The sequence below is a fragment of the Aythya fuligula genome, chromosome 3 (genome assembly GCF_009819795.1).
Source record: "Aythya fuligula isolate bAytFul2 chromosome 3, bAytFul2.pri, whole genome shotgun sequence".
Taxonomy (NCBI): Eukaryota; Metazoa; Chordata; class Aves; order Anseriformes; family Anatidae; genus Aythya; species Aythya fuligula.
Genome location: NC_045561.1, coordinates 48594958 through 48618943, shown reverse-complemented (window position 1 = coordinate 48618943; position 23986 = coordinate 48594958). Strand labels below are relative to the sequence as shown.

Genomic DNA, 23986 nt, shown 5'->3' with positions numbered 1-23986 from the left:
CAGCTTCCCCTGTGGGAAGGGGTGTTTTCAGCAGGAGTCTGGGAGGAGCAGTCAACCCTGTGGGGTGAAGGCAGTTGGACTCAGTGAGCCTGCACAGGCGAGGCTGGCACTGGAGGTGCTCACCTTGGGATGGGGACTGGGCAGTAATGTGGGGCTGGGCCCACCGGGGCTGTCTGCTCTCCCTCTGGTCCTGTTAAAGTTTTTGATGAGTGAATTTCTGTGCTTGTGTATTTCTAACGCCAGGCAGTACAGCGTTCGTTATCGGGAAAAGGGGGAATCGGCAAGGTGGGATTACAAGCAGGTGTCCAACCGGCGGGCGCTGGTGGAGAACCTGGCACCAGACACCATGTACGAGTTTGCCGTTCAGATCTTGGATGGAGAAAAGGAAGGCAAATGGAGTGTGTCTGTTTACCAGCGAACCCCGGAGGCGGGTATGTATTTAAAAAAATAAAAAATCTGCTGCTTCTGTGGAGGGATGAGAGCAGGGGAGATTGATTGCTGTGTTCAGCAGCTTGGCCCCCTGCAGCTGTGTTTGCTCCTTCCTTTGGGAGCAGCAGCATGGCTGCTGTCCCTCTGCGTGGGCAGCAAAATTTGGTTCTGCCTCCACAGAAGAAGCCTTGGAGCGCCTTTGATATAGGGAAGTAGTCCATGATGACTGAATTGTGTATTTCCTCCTGAACCATGGTAGCAGTCTCATATAGACAGCCTGTCCCTGAAAGTATGGACCAAAACTTCACAATCAAAATCCGATGTAGAAATGTAATATGGGCATGCATGGACCTGAGCCATGTGTGTACTTCACATTTGTCTTTCAAATGACCATATAGGCAGTTCTGCTGTGAGAAGGAACAGCAAGCATGTGCTATACAGGTCAGCCTTTCTTACTTGCCTTTTCTGGGTATGGCTGTTTCACAGCTCCTGCCAGTGCACCTGAAAATCTGGATGTTTGGCCATTAAAGGGCAAACCAACCTCTGTAGCAGCATCCTGGGATGCTCTCCCAGAGAGTGAAGGAAAAGTCAAAGGTAAGTCATCATTCTTGGTTTTTAACCCCCACAAGGAGCTGGTCTTCTCAAAACCTGATTGCTGCTCTGCCACAAGCTGGAAACGCTGACTGTGCCGGAACTTTTTTGGTTGGTAGTGTCTTACACCCAAGTAGGATCTCCTTGTTTCCAGCCCAGCTTCGGTTACTCTACTGTGCTGCTGGGAAACTGTCACCTTGTGCCTGGGATGTCACAGATCTTCCTGGGGCATCATGCATGCAGACTTACCTCTTCTTCGTTAATAAGCAAGTTGAAACGAAGCTCCAGAAGGATGTTTACCAAAGGTTTTTTAAGTTAGGCAAAGAAGTAAACTAGGAAGGGTTGGGTAGTTGCCAAGAAAGTGAGTGGGTTTATATTGTGTTTTATTTCTAGTTTATTGTGGAAGGAAAGCTTCTGCTTATAAAGCAAGCAGAAATAGTGATTTCAGCAGATTTCACACATAAGGTTTGTGCAGTGTAGCATTATCATATGTGGATGTAAAGACAATTTGTCGGTGGCTATTCACTTGCATAGATTTATTTTTAAAAAGGGGGGGGATTTTTTCCCCCTTTTTTCCCTCCAAAAAGGAATAGCCAGGATTTTTGGCTGCTCCCATTCTCCATTGATTGATGGGACTGTGTTCTCCAGTTACACAGGTTTTTGGAGGTGCCTTATCAGCACTGTCACATCTCAGGCTTTACAAAAACCATGGGCTTGGAGGGGAATATACCATGTCCACATAAAAGACCTACTGTATGCATTCTCTAAGGCAGTGGTGGAATTCCTGCCTCTTTGAAGTCCATAGGAATCTTGCCAATCACTTCAATGGAGCTGCAATTCTGTCCAAGAATCATTATTTCTTAAAGTTGGGTCATGCAGGGACATTATCTGAAATTTAAAATCTGCTCCTAATTTTGAGCAGTCTGTGACCCTTTGTCCATATTTATCCATGTGTTAGATGATTCACACAGGGCAATTACTTTAAGATACCTGATATTTAAGGGCTGAACACTTTCATGTACCTAATATATCATTATGTTTTCATTGGGTATCAAGTATTACAGGAGAGGCCTTATTTTTAAACTAAATAAACGGCATACATAATATTTATACTGGCTAAGTTAAACCGCCATTAGCACTTCATAGTCATTTTGATAGCACATGATAATCTTTTTGTCTTGGAATTTTTGTCTTTTTGTTTTGTTTTTTTTTCAACCCTGCCCTTTTACATGTTTATATCACATGTTAAAGTGGTGGAGAAATTGCAATCCAATAACCATTTGAAAGCTACCAGCAGTAACACCAGTGCCTGTGTAATTAAAACATCTCTGCATCCTAAATCAAGCAAACAAAAAAATCAAATCCAAAGTTCATGATGCCTTCTAATACAACCAGTGTGGGGTTTTTTGTTTGTGCGTTTGTTTTGTTTTTATTTTTTTGACTGAGCAGTAAATACATTTGTATCTTGATGTGCCTTTTTTCTCTATTTTGATGATGTTATTTTTTAATGCAATGAATATAGTCTCATTTTCAGATTAAAAAAAATAAGTTCCCAGTCCATAATGGTGTTGTTATTTTCTAGAGATCTCTGGCCATTCACTTGAAATTTATTTTCAAAATCCTGTTTCGGTCTGATACCACTGCCTCTTACAGAGGCTTCAAAAGACAAGGAGTCTTGCATGTGGCTAAGGTCTTACCTGCACTCTGAGATATGTCTCTTTGAGGGTGTAAGGAGAAAACTCCTCTTCATGCGCACAGTTATGCCTTACCCCTAGGGAAGGCTGAGATATCCCTCCCTATGCAAAGTGAATGAGGTGCACAGGTATCACTGTAACCCTGAACCGAAAGGTGAGAGCAGGGCGAGTTTAAGTGGCGATGAGGCTGTGTTTTGCTGCCTGTGCAGGGGTGCTTGTCACCTGCTGTGGTTAAACACAGTACTGTCTGACAGCAAAAGCTGTAATGTTGTTGGACAGAGGTTATATTGCTACCAGTTGGTAACATCTAGTGCTGTTATTTCCTTATGGAAGTCCTTTCTGAATAAAAGCCTCGATCGTCAAGGCATGGATTTTACCTGCTGTAGATGACAGCTAAAACCCCAGTGCAGAAACCCCTCAAAGTAAAGGCTCAGCTGGAAACACTTGTATTTGTCTGCAGTAATATTGCTCACATGATAAAATTGCTTTGGTGCTTTCATGTGGACACCCCTCAGGCTCCAGCACTGTATATGATACAACATTTAGAGCTGGTAGAGTTTCACCCTAGTGGACTGGCAGAGCTGCTTTTGCACAGCTAGGGTCTCAAAATGCAGTGCAGTTAGAGCTGTGTCAAGGCTGTGTTGGAAATGTAGGCTGAGAAAGTAATTAATGGTCATTATTAATGTCACCTGATTTTAATACTGGTGTTTTGAAAGATAAATATGTGAATACTCCATTTTGATCTTCATCCAAAGAGTTGCCATGCGAAAGAAAAATTTAAAACTTTATTATTTGCTGTTGACATTGCTGCAGTCAGCAATGTGATTGTGGGTTATCCACCATTATGAAGAAGTTATGTTTTGCAATAATGTTCTCTGGATCATGTCTTGCTGATTGCAGATGTCACAGTAACTAATCAGTAAGTATAAAGTTTTTCTTTCCCCTGGGAATCCTAACATCTTCTCAGGCTCTGTTGGTTGTAACAGCACAGGTACTCCAACTGTAGTGAGCTGCAATCTACCCAACATTTGCACTGTCTTCCAGACTGGATTTCCACGGGCAGTAGGGCAGTTCATATTTTCCTGGCAGTGTTCATATATGTTTTCTACCTCCAGAACATTTTCTTTTTTTTAGCTTTCTAGCTTTCTTCTGTTTTTGATTTGGGGCAGTTAATTTTTTCAGAGTTGTTTTTTTTTTTTTCCCATTTTTTCTTTTTTTTTCCTTCATTGGTCAGGGTCCAGGAACAATAAATGGCCTGCTGGTACAGCACACCAAACCATGCAGTAGTTGGTGCTGTAACTTTCTCATGTTCCTCCAGGCCTTCTCTGGAATGCATGGCTGTCATCCTGGTCTTATTGGTGACTCTTCACACTGATGGGGATTGTTGTCTATCTATTTTGCAGAGGTATAGCTAACATATTCTGTCTCAGCTGTTAGCTCAATAACATGATTTGTTTGTTGTTTTTTTTTCTTCCTTCTAAGATGAAGAAATATTTATTCAACTTACCAATATATATATAATCATTCATGTCTTTATACTCCAGCTGTTGACTCAGCGTGCATTGCTAGTGTATTAATTTTAGTAATGCACGTTCTAATTCATCCTACCCATACAGTCTGTCCGCTGGAAACAGGACTGTTTTCAGTTTCCTCCTTCCAACCGTCTGCCAAATCATTTCAGAATACATTCTTTCATACGCCCCCGCTCTCAAGCCTTTTGGAGCAAAGTCCATCACCTACTCTGGAGCTACAACATCAGCCATAATAGACGGTCTGCAGGCCGGGGAGCGCTATATTTTCAAAATTCGTGCTGCAAACAGGAGGGGACCAGGTCCTCAGTCTAAAGCCTTCAGTGTCGCCATCCCAGCAGGTAAGAACCAGCCACCCACCAATTGCTTAGTCTGACATTATTTTCTTGGGCCCAGTTATGTTCATTCTCATTTACTCTTCTTAGCTTCCTCTGCATTCCAGACAGGATGGTGCAAAACCATGTCATTGATGTGGCTACATTCTGCTAAAGATTCCATTACACTGATAGCATGTTGGAGTCCCTGCTTTTAGATATTTGATTTTAATTGCTTGAAGTTTTACCCAAGTTATGATAATTCCATATAAATAGGTTTGTACAGAAGTAAATTTTGTCTCATATGTTCCGATGTTGTCTCATTCTTGCTACTTGGCTGATTTATTTTCTTGGTCAGTTTTTGTGCTTCTTGTATTGTTATGAACAAACACTTTTTTTTCAGCTCCCAATGAAGATTCAGTTGCCCACCAACAGAAAAATATTCAAGACAATTCAGAGGCTAAAAAAAATGTGAATACTGGTTCATCTACTTCTCAAACTTCCTCTGTTTCTTCAAAAGTCCAGATGTCACTTTCCTCTAAGCAGTCATCTGTTCGTTCACCTGGTGTTAGTGATAAAAAGAGTCTTCTTTCTGAGTACAAGAATAAAATCTTGTCTCGAGGAGGGGTCCTAAGTAAATCTCAGTTACCTTCCAGAAAGACAGAAGAGCTGGAATCTGATCTCCAGTCCACCGAAGTGACAGATGATCACAATTCATCCGAAGAAGCTGCAACGATGCCACCAAAAGCCGAGGATCAAAGGAGGGTTGTTAGACCAGTGTCCCCCAGTCGGACAATCCATCCTGTCCTTACCGCAGGGAGGACCCCTCTTCGAACCCATGCATCAGAGGTGTCACGGCAGGTGAACACAGAGAAACATGAGCCATCATCACTGTCACCATCCTCAGCACAGCGCTCTTCTGCCTCGTCTGTTCCGAAATACACAGACAATGAAACAAAGCAACTGAGGCAAAGCAATGCTAATGTGCCTTCTCCTAAAGCTTCTTCCCATTCTCTGCCTACTAAGAATAATGATCTTGCTGGTAATGTGGAAGAAAAGCCAGATCCTGTGCTGGTGAAAGTGCCTTCTAAAACTTCAGAGCCTGGCCGCCTAGCTTTGCCATCAAACCGTCAGTCTGCTGTGTCTCAGGAGGTGGTCCCAAGCCATCCAAGTAGGTCTGGGTCTGTAGGTCATTCACACCAACCCTCTTCCAAATCAACAGACTCCCGTGCTCATGACAGTCATAATGAATTTGACAGTGAGGAAGCGGAGGGCAGAGCAGGACAGCCCAGTTCTAGGTCACAGCAAACAAGGCTTCCCTCAGGCTCCAGTTCTCGGACATGGAAGGATTCAAAATTAGCAGCGGTGGCAGTTTCATCAAGGTCTGCTGTTTCTGGTCACTCTTCACCTCACTCTCACTCCTCTACCAGTGCCAAATCTAATGGAAAGGATGTGGATAAGAGTTACAGGGAGGAGTCACAAGATGAAAACCCTTTACTTCCAGATGTTGCACACAATCCCTCTCTACCCTCTTCCAGGCAGTCTTCTTCAGCCATCTATTCGAAGAGAAAAAATCCTCATGTTGATCCTGATTCTCACCTCAGAGAGACACACAGTGAAAAGTCACCCCACTCCGACTCAGGAGAAGAGCAACAAAGTCGAGTAGCAGCTCCAGAAAAGCATTCTTTGCAGTCTCCTCTTTCTAAACATAAGCTTGAAGAGCAGGACAGTCGAGAAGTAAAAGAAACCCTTGCTCGATCCAAACCAAATGTGTCTTTGCCTAAAAAGACATTCCCCTCTCATCTTCCATCCCAGAAGACCTCCCGCTCAGAGCCTCTGCAGAAGGCACAAACCAGTCCTTCCTTACTGCATTCCAGGGGCCGACGCCTCCCGTCCCCTGTCTTATCCCAGAGCAATGAAGAATTGCAGGAAGATGATGATGAGGACGTAACAGAAGGCAGTGACAGAGCCAGCAGCCGCTCTGTGTTTCCTAAAGAGGTGTCCTCTTCTAGGGGATTGCCTGCATCTCAGGGAAGCTCAAGCTCATCTCTCTCAAAGCAACAGCAGCCACGTTCTCAGGTACCTTCCTACAATTCAAAACTTACTCAGCCAGACTCCAGTTCTGCCAGTGACACAGCAAAAGAAAATCAGTATAATTCAAAGCTGCCATCCACTTCTTCAAGGCAAACTCGTCCTTCATTACCTACTCGATCTAGGGCTGCTACAAGAACAGTGTCCCAAACAGAGAAAAAATATGGTCTGTTGCCGTCTAAAATGTCCCAAACAGAACTTCCTCAAAAAGTTCCTTCCTCCTCTTCTAAATCTCGTCAGTCAATTTCTAATGAAGAGGATGATTATTATAGTGAATATGATGAGAAAGAAAGGGAAGAGAAACCCACATCTTTGGCAGCAAAATGGTCCCCTTCTGTTTCTAGAGGTAACAAAAACACATATGATGACACTACTAGCAATACAAGGAAATCTATGGACACTCTTCTACCTCACAAACTAAGATCTGAAGAGGAAGAGAAGGAAGAAACTCCAACATTAAAAATGTCTTCTCCTGAATCACCAGTCAGCTCTGCTATAGTGTCACGAATTACTCATTCCCCTAACAAACATACCCCATCTAAACCAAGCTTTGTCTGGCCGCGTCCTTCTGCATCTACAACAGCGCATACCATTCCTCCAACCGTTTCTTCTTCCACTCTGTCCCCTCGCCAGCGAGTGCTGAACTCCAGGCTACGGAGCCCTTCGCAGCGGCAGTTTGTCAGACCTCCTTATAGGCAAGGTATCTTATCTTTGTTCTAGTAACCTTACTGAATTGAGTTTTTTATAAGATTAGCAATGTGATCATCATGTAATTAGCCCACGTGAATCATGTGGCTGTGCTTTCTTATTAGCTATGCTTTAGTCAGATTCAATATTGTGTGGAAGTCCACCAGCTTGCAGAGCCTTCAGATGGGAGTGAACCTTAAATAATAACATGGACGATGAGATTTGTGGCAAGAAAGCTTAAAAGCTTTCTGTATGGAAGTAGAACACCAGCTTGTCTCTACCCATGGAGTCAGGAGGTCAATGGCTGTGGAAGTTTCATTTATCTATAATCCTTTCACGTATATTTTCTGGAGGCAAGTCTCTGAGCTAGGATGGGAAAATCACTACCCTTTCTGAGCTGGAGGGCCTGCAGGCCAGTAGCAGAGCTTCTCCAGTTCTGAGCTGTGTGCTTTTGTGTAGCTAGAGGAGAGACATTCCTTTCAGAGGTAAACAACAGGGTGGTAATTCCCATCCCCTCTTGTTGCAGTTCATCACTACAGCATTGTGTAAGGTTTGGTTAAGAAAGTTGTTCTGTTTAATAATGTTTTTTTCTGTCAACACACTCCCCAGATGTTTACAAAGTCCCAAAACATTTTACTGGCAGCATTTCCACCTCCTTTGCAGCACATGGCAAACAAGGGGGCTGCTGAATTGGGCCTTGTATGGCTACTCAGATCCAGCAGTGATGTTACAGCTTGGGTCAGTTGCTTAATGTTTGAATATTGAACACAGGTTCTGAGGCACATTATAATGATGAAGTCCTGAATATCTGCAACTGTAACAAAAACTTAGAAGTTGCTAGTGGGAGTCATTTTATAACCTGCACCAGTAAAATACATCCACACGATTTGCACTTAACAGTACATTCATCATTCCTTTGCATTTAAGTTGTGCTATGTAGTATGCACAGCTTTCTTCAGAATAGTGTGTTTTCTTCTCTGTTTCAGGTTACAATGGCAGGCCTAATCTTACAACAAAAAATGGAAATGGAAAAATACTACCTGGTAATAATGGAAAACCAAGTGGACAGAGAGTAATCAATGGCCCTCAAGGAACAAAGTGGGTAGGGTGACCTTCTCTGCAAATTCAAGATGTTTTGGCCTTTTATTTTACATACTTTTTCACTGAGAAAAGAGAGCACAGTGTCGCCAGTCAAAGATGCTATAAAATGAGGCTGTGTTTAGTGATGTAATTCCACTTTTCTGCTTCAGTCTAAAGACAAATACTGTGTTTCATTATTTGAACATTTCAAATGTCTGATTTAAAGCCTAATGGCTTGAATTTTCAGCTATAGCATTACTCCTATAGGTTTAGCGAAACATTTTTCCTCACAGTCAAGGAGACTTGTACTACGCAGGGACACAGGGCTTGCCCACTGTGCAGTGTGCATGGAAGCTGCCTGGCACAGTTCCTGTGAAGGATGGGCTCAGCAGTGCTTCTTCCAGATTTTTGCTCCAGGGAGAAGCTTGTGAACAAGTGTGGACACACCAAGTCGCTCCAAAAGTGGCATGGTGCCATGAAAGCACATGTGTCACAGTAACTTCCCTGGGGTGACAGGCCTGGAGGTGACACCTTCAAATGTTTTGTGGTTCATGCACAAAGTTCCTAGTGGTATTGTCAGAAGAGCTTGGGCACCATTAATTGGAAGTGTGGATAGGTGCCTAAATGCCCAGACTTTGTCTGATCTCATGATTTACTGTCCCTCCTGCTACAGCCTTTTCCCCAGCACCAAATTCAAGTCTTCCTTGCCAACTTGAAAGTGCTGCTTGTGTCCTCTTCCCAGTTTCTTCTCAGCACTTAGCTGCTTTTTGTATTTTTGTGTTCTGTGCCACATTAATTTGTGTTCTCTGCCTGTGTATATTAACCCAGTTTAAAACAGCATAAAATTCAGCTATTTTGGGTTGAAATAGCAATAATGATTGGATGTGAACTGAAGTCACCTCTTGAATTCAATTCAATTCTCTCGGACAGATTTGTTTTTTAAGTCAGAGGCTTTTCTTCACTCTCCTACCCCAATTAAAATCTTAGCTACTTGGTTTTCACCGACATTTCAATCTAAACTATCTAGTTTAATTTTATTTTTATTTATTATCATTATATATATATATATATACATATATATTAGTAGTAGGCATACCTCTAAATTCCATTTTCAAAAGGACTCAGGGTCATACCCAAATCAATATTACTGTAATCCACCTTAGGAGTTGTGCAGCCCAAGGCAGTCAAGAGAGTTGCTCTTGTGCATGTGAGCATGCCATAGAATGTGATATGAATATAGGTTTTGTGCAACTCTGGAGCCCAGCTCATAGGGATTTGCCTTCTTCAGTGGTAAATTTTCAGTGACTCCTATACAATTAATGACTCACTTTTAAAAGTTTCTCTGTAGGTGTGATTTTTTTCTATCTATTCCTGAATATTTTGCTTAACATGTGGGATTTCAGCAGGATTTTTGTTGCTATGAGACTTCATTTCACATTCTCTTGCATTAGCTAAACTTGAGTCCATCTATTGCTTTTAGATTGTAGATCTTGACCGAGGGCTAGTGTTAAACGTTGAAGGAAAATACCTCCAAGATTCCCAAGGCAAACCTCTCAGAGTGAAATTAGGAGGGGATGGACGTACAATTGTTGGTAAGTGATAACTTCCTTCTTACAGAAAGAAAAGTACATTTTTTGTGCCCACTGTACGAATCTTTGAGCTGTTGTGTGTTCAAAGCATCCCCAGGTCCCATGCTAGCCACTTGGGGCTGCTGTGCTTTAGGTCACCATCAGGCAGTCAGCACACAGCAGGACCTAGGGATGCTTGGAGGCATCCTTCAAGTCTCCTGAGTACTGGGCAGCAAGAATCAAGTCTGTCTCACTTGTATCAGCATTAGAAAGGACTGCAGAACTGAGCCAGAATAGAGATTTATGCTTGTTTATTTCTTTCCATACATAAAAATAATTATTCCCCATCACTAGACTGTACCACTCATATGCTTGTGTTTTTTTTTCTTCTCTGAAACTGAACACAACTATTAAAAAGCCCTGTATATGATCTGTGTAAACAGTGCTGGTTGCATATCAATTAATCCAAATAGATCTTGAATGCAGATTCAGTGCCTGCTGTTAAACTGCTGAGCAGTTTTTGCAGTTCTGGATACTTACAGTATCCAGAACTTGGCACAAATGTTTATCTGCAGTGACAGCATCTCACCATCTTATCCCAGTTCTTCCTTGCACATGTTTAACAGGGAACAATATATTCTTTCATCATACTTTTCATCAACAGTTAAGAGATTGACTGAGATTAAATTCAAACACTGCATGTTGTGATTCTGAACTAAAATCTCCCTACAATCTTCCCAAGAAACGTTATCAAACAGCTGATAAAGTGAACAGCACTGTGGTTTATCTGAGGTTTCTTGGAAGCTTTTTCTAATTTCCTTAGCCATGGGTCTTTCCTAGATAACACCATTCTTCTCTGTCAGCTTAATTGCAGGAGGTTGTAATCACATTCTGTGTTCTTGTGGTATCTACTATTGTTAAATACCATACTAAAAACCTTCAATTGATTAATAAATGAGATTTTTTTGTTTTGTTCTTTCTCCTAGATGAAAAGGGTGCCCCAATGGTGAGTCCTGATGGACTACCTTTATTTGGACATGGCAGATTTAGTAAACCAGTAGCAAGTGCACAAGATAAACCAATAATAAGCCTTGGAGGGAAACCTCTGATTGGTCTTGAAATGGTTAAGAAAACAACCACTCCCTCAACTACTACCACAACGATACCCACAACAACTACCACAACGACTACTACAACCACTACAACTACTATTGCTACAACTACCACCACCACTCCTGAACCAACCACAACTGAACCACCCACTGAGAAACCACCCCCAACCTGTCCTCCAGGCACCTATGGGCAGTATGATGATGAGGGCAACTTGCTAATAGGGTTTGATGGCCTGCCAGAGTGCAATGCAGAAGGTAACTTCCTTTTGTGCTGTTAGAACTTCTTTGGTTTTGCTGTTTATACAGCTTATTTGCACAATTGTAAAGCAGGAAAGAATTTGCCTTTGAAGATTTTGGTCCACGTGATAAGTTAGGAGCCGAGATTAGAGCAGATGGAGAAGGGTTTGTGTGTAAAACTGCATTTCCACTAAAAATGTTAAATTGCCCCGAAGCTAGTTTTTTTTCATGTAAATACATTTATTTCAGCAAAATCCTCACCTTTTGCTGGATCCAGTCTTTTCACATATGTTCATGCACACATGCACAAACACATGAAGTAGTTTTTGTGGTCAAAGCACCCACCTAGAATCAAATCCTCACTCCAGTTCAGACCAGGGGAGGACCTGAAAGACACTATACATTTTGTCTGTTTTGTGTTTATTTCTCACCAAAAATTCTGAAAAATCTCTCCTTTTGGCTATAGTAGGACCAACAAAATGAAATTCTTGTTATGTTGCCAGCTCTCAGAGATAGCTTTTCAAGAAGGAATGTAGCCCAGCATTGATGAATCTGGGGAAAGGCGACCCTGGCGCTGCACAGATAAGGCTGAGATTTGTACAATAATTTCTTTCTCATCTGAAAGTTGAAAACAGCGTTGGTTCATGTCATTATTTCTCCATTGCAGTTATACAAGTTTAGGATGTGGTGCCAAACTGAAATCCAAAGTAAACAAATATAAATCCAGTGGAGTCATGGGGTCTTGAGCCTGTTTCTACCAGGTTTTATCCTTTCATCACCTGAATGTTGGATTGCAAATCAGTTTATTTTACAATGCAAATCTGCTTATTTTATAAAACTGGATCAGGGAGCACTGTGGCAGTCCTTATCCTTTCCACTTATAGGTAGTCCCCACCATAATCTACACCCAGGCAGTATAAGCATGCCCATAACCTAAACAAGGGGTTGGCAGTCACATATTTGCCAATCACAGTAGCCAGTTTCAAGAGGTAATTAAGCCCATTTAGCTTCCCCTTGTAGAGCTGTGTTTCTGAAGCCAAAGCAGATTTACAAGTAGGTCATGTAACTGTGGCCTGAGAACCTGAACTGTCACGTTGAAGAGTGCAGAAGATACAGGGAGATGTGGCTTCAGCAACTAAGAGCGAATGTAAGGATAGCATCTTTCGAAAGGATCTCAGAAGGCTGAAAATTCACTTGCCAAGTACACTCAATAAATAATGAGTCATAGAAAATATTGCCTCACACAGATGGAATGACAATGATTTGTAGTATTAATATCTATGCAACAATTAGCCCCATGTTTGACTGTACTTACAGGGGTGTGTACGCATATATCATAGAATTATAGAATATCCTGAGTTGGAAGGGACACATAAAGATCATCAAGTCCAATTCCATATACATATACATATATATATGCATTGATAGGTGTGTGTACATATACATGAAAACATATATATAGAGAGATATAAGTGACATCATCATTAAATATTTATTTGAAGATTTTTTGGTTTTCCCTTTGGTGCATTCAATGTTCTTAACTGTGTTTACAAATACATTACAAATATTGCTCTGTGTGGTCAACCTGGTATTTTCAAAGTTGCCTGGAGGGGACCATACTTTTCGGTAGCGTTGGTGTCCCTCCCACTCCCAACAGCTTTTTTTTTTACCTTAAAAGTTGCTTATAATCCTGTAGTGCTTTGTCTTTTTGGCCTGTGCTATTTAGTTACCTGAAGGACATCTTCTGAGAATATGTATTTTAAGAACAATAACAGTTCACAAAATATGGCTAGCCTGAGTCTGAGCATAGGCTCTGGGAGCTGCACAATACAAAACTTTGCAGTGCTATTTTTAGGAGAGGTGTGGGTTAGGCAATTCTTGTGATTTTATGAGTATATAAAAACATTCTGCTTGGGTGTTTTGTTTTTGTTTTTGTTTTGTTTTGTTGTTTTTTTTGTTTGTTTGTTTTTTTGTCTTCTACCAGATAGGTTTGATGAACTTTTGAACTTTGTTAGAGGCATGAATGAAGAACAGTGTTTTTTTATATACAGATTGTGTCTTCAGTGAAAATGTCTCCTAAAGTCACTCGTAAACTGTCTGACACTTCAACAGTAAGTTTGTAAATGCTTTGAAGTGGAAGACTGAAAGTATAAGATGGTGCTGGATTTTCTCTTCTTATCCATGATATAACATGAGAAATATTAATCCCTACCTTGCAAGTATGGAAGTTTCTCTGAAGAGTAATTAATGGGATTTTCTTGCATTTTTCCTTCTTTTTTTTTCCTTCATCCTGGTGACCTGCCTCAACAGTTGATGAATGCAGCAAAACAACCTGCCTGTTCCACAGAGGAACTTGCTTGAAAAGAAAGCATCACTGCAGTATTTATTTAATGGGTGCTGTTTGTTTAGCAAGTGCTGCATCTATTTCAAGAGAGATAAACAACTACTACTTGAGCTATCAAAACACTTCATGCAGTTCTCTCTTGACTGTTTCCAAATCATATTTTTATATTGTCTTTCCCTTTAAACTTCATCTGGAAGATACTCCAGTTCCTTTAATGAAATACTTATTCTGTCAAAGCTTGACATTTTGTTGCTAAGAGCTTTACTCCCAAACAGTCAGAGCCTACAAGTGCCAAAAAACACCGCCACATGTTTGACTTGTGCTTTGGCAAATTTGCTTACTCTCTGGCAGAATTTTTGCTTGACCCAGCAGAATTTATTATCAACATTTTGCTAGATTCAGCAGTCTTGAACTTTCAAGAAGGAGTTTGACCACACAAGCGTGATTTGCCAGTGAAACCAACTGAACGTTTTTCTTGATCTCACAAAGATTAGAAGTCGATCCTTAACCACTTGCTTCATGTGAGAACATCGAGTGGTTCTTGGGTCATCTGCCATCCTTACAGATGGCAAACAAAACTTAGCTTCACTTGGTACGGGCAGGGTTAATTGAAAAGCTGCAGCGAGGGTGCTTGGAGCTAGCTGGAGGACTGCAGCTGGTTTATGTGGAGAAAATTAAAATGACAGGTAATATGGGGAGTATCCCTGTTGCTTTCGTGCCACAGCTCATGCCAAAGAAACACAGTGAAATAGAAGATGCTGCACTAACACAGAAATAGAAAATACTATTTACTTACACTGGATTTTATGTGGATGAGGGATGATTAACTAATAGGTGTGAATAAGTTGAAATCTGTGCATGAAGGACTTCAGCTTTGTATATCTGAGCCTCCTGGTTACTTGGATGTAATCAAAGAGAAGTGCATACACTACAGACAGTGGTAGATACCAGCTAACAGGGTGAGAAGCTCTGCAGAAATCCACAGAGGATCTAGCCTTGGAGAAGCAAAGAGGTTTTAAAGTGGCTGGTCTCCTGAAGACAGGCTGCAGAAGTCTGCCATGAGAAAATGTCAGATTTTGCTATACAAAAGTCTGGCAAGAATTAACCAATTTCCTGTGTTTTCATAGCTTATTTTGGAATTAAAATTGCTGCTGTGTGATTCGAGCTGTTTTTAAAGAAACTGATTGCAGCAGAAAAACGTTAGTCTTTGTACAATACTTGTTGGTTCTAAATAAAAAAAATGCAAAATAAAAATGTATCATTCAGATTATATTTATAAGTTATTTGCAGTTGGCTGTTGAAATTTTGTAATGTTCATAGTAATGGTATAGTAAAAATATCATTTTTTTCTTTCATATTGAGTTTTTTTTTACAGAAACATTACCAAATTTTGGATAGTCAATGCTGCCTTTCTCTTGCTTGTGTTTGTATACTACCCTTTCCTCAACCCCAACGTTTCATTGGAGACCTCCGATTTTACCTGCCATGGATTCCAGCACAAAACTTCTGCTTTCTTTGCATTCCTTTCCGTGGCTAACCTGAGCCTTGTGTACTCTTTGGCTTCCCATAATAACATGTGGAGAAATGTATTTCTTGGAGCATGGCAGGAAGTCTCCAGAATTCACAAGATGAGGTAGCTGATGGTTGCTGTGTCAGATACTGGATACATGACCTGCGGAGAGATTGAGATGATACACAGGAAGTAGAGCTAGTGCAAAGTAAAACCCTGAGAGATATAACACTAACTGCCTTCTTGTACAAATCCATTCCTTTGGGACTGCATTGACGTAGTCTATAAATAGCATGGCTCTGTGGATTGCTTGATTTTTATTGCCCTGCAAAAGATATTTGAATAGAAGTTTTATGTTTATTTGAATTTCTTGGATATATATTTTTATATAGTATATAAATTTCTTATTTGCTGCTCCTGAGACTATAAAACATTGTCAAATCCTGACTTGAGCATGATGTACTTGCGGACAGTCTGCCTTTGGTCCAAAACTCCCAGGGCACAGATTGGAGCCCCTGGAAGGTGCGTTACCCTCAATTTTTAGTAGTAGCTCTTGACCAATTTTCTCCCAGCAAAACTCCTGGCTGTTGTGATTAGTTACTGATCTGTTATTCTAAATGAGCAGAGGGGACTGTCACTGTGTTATCTGGAAACTTAGTGTTTGTCTTATTTCTTTATAAATCAACTGAATAAAACATTTTATTTTAAACTTTATTCCAGAAGTATTTTACTAGGGAGTTGGGGATGAGGCTATTGGGTTCTCACATGAATTTTTTTTCTTTCTTCTTCAGTAGACACATTCTCAGGACTGGAGTCAGATGTGACAGCAACTCCAGAGGCATATGTGATATACGATGATGGTACTGTTTAATTCTAGATATCTGTTGCAAGTAGCATCTTCTAGTGTTTCGTTTTCCCCTTTTCTTTCTTTGGAGTTGGGTTTGGGGTGGCAGGTTGTTGCACAGGCGCTTAAGTAAGCAATGGTGAGCTGAAAAAGCTTTCCAGAGCCACGTGACATACGTGAAGAGCCATGGTGCAAATGCTACTGTTTCTGGACATGAGGGTCTCTTTCTGTCAGTCCTGCAATCTAAGAGGAACCTATTCTGGAAGTAAATCTCATTCAGAGCTGGTTCATACACTCACCGCTTCAATGCTAGACTTTCTCTGGTACAAGAGAAAGTCTGGTACTAACTCCAGCCCAAAGCCACTGGATTCTTTTAAAGTAGAAAATCAAAGTATTATATGATTCCTGGAAACTTGAGTTTTTATCACTAGAGTGCTAATGAATTATTGATTCAGCATTATGAATTTTTTATTATTTTTTTTTGATCTGTAATCTTCATTTAGACTAGAAAACTTTCTCATACTGAATGAGATCACCTACATATAAAATAATTAGTCTGCTGAATCCATGTGGAACTTAAATTAAAGAGATCTGAAAACAGATAGAAGTAGAAGAGGGAAACATTTTAGGGAGTTATAATTCATGCCTTCTTGTTATTATAAGTCAGGACACATAAAACTTAGCTTAAGAAGAAGCTTCAAATCCTAGTGTTTAATTATAAGTTTGCACAGGGAATGCAAATAATAAATTACTGGAACTAGTATTCATTTTATGTCACCACTGACTTCTGGTGTTCTGCTTCTTGTATTCCTCAGATTTCTGCTGCTACTCCCACATATTAAAGCAGATAAATACAGACTTCTGCTAAACTCAAAGTTTTTTAGTATCAGCTTTGTAGTAGAATTTATGGCTCCAGAATAATAAAGTTTATTCTTTGTGGATGCAGTACTGGGAATTTAAGTCAAACCAATCCAAAAAAAAAAAAAAAAAAAAAAAAAAAAAAAAAAAGAGAGAGAGAGAACTTTGTAAAAGACAGTTCAGCAGCTGTAAGGAAAATATCCAAGAATTTTCTGCTTTTTATTCTGATAGCTTCATACTGAGTCTAACGTTTAGAATGTGGGAAGGAGAAGATGAACTTAGAACTGCATGAGCCTCACAAAGCACGTTCCTTATATCCTAGTGTAAGTGGAATATACTCAGTGTGCAGTTCTTTTGCAGGGGCTCCCTTCAGGGGCAGGTCACCTACAGAAAACAGATTTCAGCAGTTAGGAGAAAACAGTCAAAGCAGGCAGCTGAGTTTCCATAGCCTGTACAATAGGACAATGCAGGGATGACAAATGCTTCTTTTCCTTTATTTTGTGTGTCAGTATTGTAGCACAGTGGCTTTGAGCACTGGATTCAATGAGACTGAATACCAAAGAGGACCAAATATCAGGAGGTTCACTTGTGCCAATTTACTTTCCCTAATGGGACCATGGATGGCAAGTATTCATGCCTCCATGCCCCTAAGTTGCAGGAAAGTCTAAGAGTAATATGAACCAGCTTTAAGATTTTAGAAGAGCAATGCAGAGATTTCTTAACGAGACATTTTTCATTCCCTCATCTCCCTTATTTGGGCTTCCCTTATCTGAGGGCTATGACCAGGGATTTGGTTACTATACTGTCTTCTTCTGGGGGGTTGTAAGGGGAGGTGGCAGATGAAGTGCATTCATAGTATGGCTATATGAATACATTTGTTTATTGTCACCCTTTTTACCTGTGTGAGTGAGGTCCCAACCACCGTTGGCATTAGTATTTGTGTTTGCTGTCCATCAGTTTGGTAGAAGCCCTTGCAAGACTGAGGTGTGATTGACCATGAGTCCATAAGGACTGTGCAGCAGCTGTGGGAGGATGCGTAGCACTCCTTTCGGGTTGTGTCTGGTAACAGAAATATTTCCCTTCTCATAGTTGAGCCAAAAGTTGAGCTTCATGTTGAAGCAGGCTAACATTTTCATTTTATGTTTCCTTTGAAGATTACGAGTTCTTTGAGAGCACTTTGCCACCAACCACCACCACTGTCACTACCACCACCACTTCTACAACAACAGAATCAGAAATAGACTACCCAGAGACTAGTGTTGTTGGCTCTGGCCCTGTGTCAGAATATGATATTGCTGGGAAGAAACGGTTCACTGGTAAGGATATCCTTTGTTTTATGTATCTTGCTACTTGTGCTGCAAGCAATTCTTGTTTTGGGAGGGTCAGCCCTTATGCTGAGGTCATTGCACAGACATATCCAACAGACTAATGCGTGGCCCTTGTAAGGCCTGCCACCTGGGAAGCCCAAACACCTGTACTTCTTCATAGCTTTGACACTTGTGTGTCTGTGTGTGGGCTCACTGATGTTGCTGAAGCACTGCAAACCTCTTTCTACTCTTCCAGTGTGAATGCTCTGCTCTATATTCTGCATCACGTTCAGTTTGCTTGATGTTAGGAAGAAAGCGAGGGTGTCTGCTTTGGTGCTCAGTTCAGCTCAGCTGCATCGCTTTTAATTCACACTGGTAGTTCAGTCAATGCAAGTCTCCACATAGGTGTGAGCTGTCCACTGGAAGACCTAAATAATGTTTTAGATATGAACTTAGTAAAACTGACAGAGATAAATTTGGCTTTGCTATTTATATGTCTTCTCTGTAGAAGAAACAGAGGGAAGGAACCCATGGTATATTGGCATGAGTGATGAGGGTCGCTCCTGCATATCTGAGCAATTCAAGTGCATAGGTAGGCATTGCTGCTCTCACCTCAGAGCTGCTCTGCTTCTGCATCAGAGAAGCAGCCTGAGGTCAGACTGGAGGGATTTTGAGGTGCTAGGGCACTGTACTCCAGCCTCTGTCCACACTGGTAGCCCCACAGCAGCCTTTTACAGACCTCTGGCATTTGAACTGACGTCAACCTGGCTCACCTGGCATTTCAAATGTGAGTTCAGTGGATGGAGAGTCAACTTTGGTTCACATCTTGCCTTACATTCCAACACCTACAAGCTTCATGTGGCTTAGAGTGGAGCTCTGCTGCTGGAGTAAAATATTTGTTTTTATATTTGCCCAGACTTTTTCCAGTGTATCCTCAGTTTCCCTGTCCAAATAGTTTAACAATGTTTCTGTTCAGCACCCTCGCTGACAGTGCTTCTTGATTAATTTAACTAAAGAGGCTAAAATTAACTTCGTTGCAAGATCTGGAAAAAATCCCTAAGGACATGAAATCCAATAAGATAAACCAAGAAATGTTGGTTTATGAACATTTAAAGGCACTACGGAAAAAAAAATATTATCATTTCAATGGTTTGTATTATTGCAACTGAATAAACATTTCCAAAGGCAAACGTTACAGTCCTTACTTTGGATATTATTGTGACATTTAAGTCAATAACAAGATGCTTCAATCTTTTCCGGAGCCAAAGTACTGGTCAGCATAAATGTTCTAAAAGTAGAAGTCACAAGTTGGTGCCTGGAAGGTGGGAACTCATGACTACCAGCCCCTTAATATTCATGGGATCACTGTGATAATTGCTTCCTGTAAGTGGTCAGACTTCACCTTGGAATTGCTCTTCTCGCTCAACCCATTGTTTCAACCCAGCATCAGGATGTTTGTGTAAGAGCCAGCCACTAGGACCTGTTAAAGTCGTAGATGCTGATCAAAGGCCTGGGCAGGGGTCTGTTCCCTGCTAGGTGACATTTCCACCCAGCCTCCCAGAGCAGCTGGAGGTAATGTGGGGAGGTGGTCTTGCAATCACACCACTCCCTTCTACCTCTTGTAGCAAAATTTGTCCTCCTCTCTTTGAGTAACTGCGTACAGTTGTGAGTGTGGGGCAGACCTGAATATTGGCATCCCACTTTCCCTTGCTTATCAGTCAAATTGAATGTGAGTCTTTGGAGACCACCAAAATCTTAGCTTTCCTTTCTAAATTCCTTTGATCAAGTGCAAGAGTCTGGTTTGAGGGGCGTAAGCTAAGGAAAGGGTGAAGAAGGCACACAGAGCACCAGTCATTTCTCTACAGCTATGTTTATTTTAATGTTCCTTTAGGTCATGCATACTGCCATAGTGCAAGGAAGCCTTTGGGACTGGCCTGGGACCAATCCAGGACATGTCACGTTAAAGTAAAAAGAACTATGTGCAGTTTGGGCAGCCAGAGCTGCCCAGTCAGAGTGGCTGGGCTAGGCAGGGATGCAGGAATTCACTAGGGCCATGAAGGTGATGAAGGGTTTGGAGCATTTCACCTACAAGGAGAGACAGAGACAGCTAGGACTGTTCAACATGGGGAAGAGAAGGCTGATGGGACCTTATCAATATGCCTAAGCATGTGATGAGTGCATGAAAGAAGAGGGAGTCAAGCTTTTCTTGGTGGTACCCACTGAAAGGACAGAAGGCAATGGGCACAAACTGAAACACAGGAAATCTTGTTTAAACATAAGGAAAAACCTAGTCATGGGGGCTATTTGTTACTGTATGCTTTTCCTGGTGCTAAAATTCAAGTCAATTGTAGGAACACTCTAAGAAGTTTCAGGACGGCACCAGAAAGTTAAAAAAAATAAATAAAAATAACACACACACACAAAAAACCTTCATTCTCTTCTTTTCAGGAAATTGTCAGACTTTGTGTTACTCAGTGGAGTCTACAAACTTCTAACTAAATGCCACCCTTCCTTGTCTCCTCTAGCTCCTTATGTGACCTACCTAAACAAAGATCCAGCAGCGCCCTGCTCCTTGACAGAGGCCCTGGAGCACTTCCAGGTGGAAAGCCTTGACGAGATCATCCCTAATGACCTTAAGGAGAGAGAGCCGCGTCCCCTCAAAGCTCCTCACAACATCACTGTCGTGGCAGTAGAAGGCTGTCATTCCTTTGTCATCGTGGACTGGGCCAAACCTGCTCGAGGAGACATGGTGACAGGTACCGCAGAGCGGGCGGCCCCAGTGCCTGGGGGTGCGGGGCTGTTTTCCTGAGGGTGAGGTGGGGAAGGTGAGGATATCAAGTGGTGGGGAGCGAGGGGTGTCAAGCATCTGTATTAATTTGCATAAACTTTAATGTCTTTTGACCTTTAGAGAGCCACAGAGATCCAAAAACTGAGTTCAGAAATGAATCTCAAAACTTGCTAAAAACACTGGAGTAAATAAAAAAAAACAAAATGTTTCATAAAAGAGTCAATCCCTATTTGTCAGCAGACCCAAAAGATCTGAAATAAGCAATGGAAAAGGCCACTGCCTTGGTGCTAACATTCAGTTTTTAAGGACTCTTGCCTACCTCTGTGGATGACGATGATGGCAGAGGGATGGGAGCTGGCAGAGCTGAAGCAGCGATAAAGGTTGGGAAGGGAAAAGGCTGCCCCTGAACAGGCCATGTGCTGTCTGTCCCAGAGCATTTCATTCTTCAAGGCTGTTGATCCAGTACCCCAGTACCTTACTGGGCATAATTTGCCTAAAAATGAAAAAAACAAATGCCACAGGGCCTCTAACTGTATTAGTTTCTGCACAGTTTGCCACTCAAAGCAGTGAAGGAGTTGACTGTCATCGTTTTGCCTTTGCTGTGTTCTAAATCAGTACTTGCATATTGGTACCATTCTCTGATGTAAACCACCATCATCATTGGCTAATGACAGGAAATTCTTGTAGCCTGGGATTTTCCAGGACAGTTAGGCATTGACACACTTTCAAAGATGTTTACACTCCTTTTAACACATGAAGTCTACCATGGCAAATATGGCTTGGGCTATCACTCACTTATGTTTAGAACCCTCCCAACTCTCTGTCTTTCCCATTTACAGGCTATCTGGTTTACAGTGCATCCTACGATGACTTTTTGAAGAATAAATGGTCAACCAGGACTGCAGGCACTACTCATTTGCCAATTGAGAACCTGAAACCAAACACACGGTAAGGATTCGATCCATTCTTTTTCAGTTATGTTAGGGAAGTAAAACAGATTTGAAAATTGGTAATCATTTCTCTTGGCCTTAGTATAAATATCTGTGTCTGATCTAGATTTTATTCATTCTGTTTGACAGAAAAAGTTTTATGAATCGCACATCCAGTATATTACCACGTTAGCCCTGGAATAGATGACTATGTGTACATGTCCATGTGTTTGTGTATATAAAAGCACATACCAATTAAAAAAAAGTCTCATTTTAAAAATGCATTTTCTAGTCTTATGCATAACTGAATCAAATTCTAGGGGAAGAGCATGCAAAGTATAGCCGTGGTGTGATGTCATGAGGTCATTTCCAGCAAGGTTATAGGTTCGTGCATATCCATGAACCTTGCGACTCCCCAGTTGAATTTTAAGGCTGTCTTAAAGCAGGGAGATTCAAACAAAATCTGTGTGCTCTAAGCGTTATTTTCCTAGCCTCTTTCTGAAGAACAGTGTAATCCGTTGGCTTCTGTTGTACACCCTGTGGAAAAGAAAAAAGGCTTCATGTGGGGTCTGTGGTGGAGAAGGAGGGTTCTTTTCAACAGCAAAATTGTGTGTATCAGCCAGTCTCATTTACATTCTCCAAATCCACAGACCGAGTTGACTGCATATTTTTTGTCTTAAAAATAACTCCTTAACCACTTGGAAAGGACCCCATCCTAATTAAGAAAACATGGCATATCAGAAGCTAGTCTAAAAATTTGATGTTTGCTTTAGGAATGCATTTAGTGAGAAATCTATGATTAAGTCAGATTTACTGTATTGAGATGCTATTGAGTGCTGGGCGTCCCATGAGGGCTTATCAGCGGTGCAATCCATGGTGCAGGCTGTGTATCAGAAAGAGGCTGGTGTTGCGTCAGGATTCAGCTCCATAGAAGTCTTGAAGCTGTCAACATGTCCTGGAAAACGTCTGCCTGGTGTTTAAGTTTTACAAACAGAACGGAAGTCTAAATTTAACCCATGTGATAAGTTTTCTTCTGAGACCCGGTCTAGCCTCCAGTTGAGAAGTAGTTTTTCCATTAGCAAAACTCTGGTCAGCTTCACTGAGTACAGAAGCCATTTATTGGGCCATGTGAATGTATTAAATCTTAAAAACAGCAGTCTTGACAATGTCCCTTCCCTAGGCTTAACTCTCAGCCATCACAGGAGAGTGATGCAAAGGGCTGGAAAGCATCTACTCACTCACTAAATCCAATCTCCTGCAATCACAGACATTATAATCCTCTTCACAAACATTTCAAACTCCTTGCAAATGGTTAGGCTTTTTCCTGCCTTACTGCAGGAAAGCTGTGGCAGAGCCTTATGACAGTGGTTAGCCTCCTGATTCAGAACACCCTCCTTTGCCACCATATCTCCATGTCTCTTCAAATCTTCTTCCCTGTCCACTCAGTTTCTGTTCCCTTCAGGGCTATTTTCAGCCCAGAGTGCTGCTACCAATTCCAGTGTTGTGCAGAGCATTTCTCAGGAGGCTGTCAGAGGTTTAATCAGGGCTAACTTCAAACAGATCAATTGTAAGAACTTCTGTCTCTGGGGGCTTCTGTGTCTCCACTAAAACAAAGCTGCGGAGTGTCCAACAAGTATCACCAGCTACAACCACCTGCTCTGTGTCACCAGAGCAACAGAGACAATGTGAGATGTGGATGAAATCCTTATCTCATGCAGGCAGTGGACCTAGGGGCACATACCTGTCAACAACTGCACAGGAAACTCCTCTAGCAGGACTGCTCTAGTGTCTTATTATTATATTTAGTATAGATATTCCTGATATATGTGGTGCTAGTCCATTTTCTGATGGAGGCAGCAACCCCTGTGGGTGTCCTCCCAGCAGCCAGGTCAGGCATGCATGCTGGATCCTCTCCTGCAAGCAGCAGCCACCTGCTCCATGTGTACCCCCTGCAAAGCCACCGTGGCCCTCATCCAGCACTGAGGGAGGTCTCCACAGCAGCTGTCCCACCTTCCCCTTGGCCAGTGGGTGGCCGTGGTGTTGGGGTGGTCCCCATCAGGGCAGGCGGGGATGC

General features: G+C 41.7%; 1 protein-coding gene across 1 annotated transcript in view; it reads left to right on the top strand.

Annotated features, from left to right (window-relative positions):
* Positions 1–23986, top strand: part of FNDC1 (fibronectin type III domain containing 1) — a 39506-nt gene that overhangs the window by 3542 nt on the left and 11978 nt on the right. The window contains exons 4-14 of the mRNA XM_032184186.1: positions 244–431; positions 916–1023; positions 4396–4584; positions 4961–7348; positions 8322–8437; positions 9896–10007; positions 10970–11350; positions 15978–16046; positions 18043–18204; positions 20721–20951; positions 21823–21931. Of these exons, the coding sequence (XP_032040077.1) occupies positions 244–431; positions 916–1023; positions 4396–4584; positions 4961–7348; positions 8322–8437; positions 9896–10007; positions 10970–11350; positions 15978–16046; positions 18043–18204; positions 20721–20951; positions 21823–21931 (4053 nt within the window). The remainder of the gene's footprint in view (positions 1–243; positions 432–915; positions 1024–4395; positions 4585–4960; positions 7349–8321; positions 8438–9895; positions 10008–10969; positions 11351–15977; positions 16047–18042; positions 18205–20720; positions 20952–21822; positions 21932–23986) is intronic.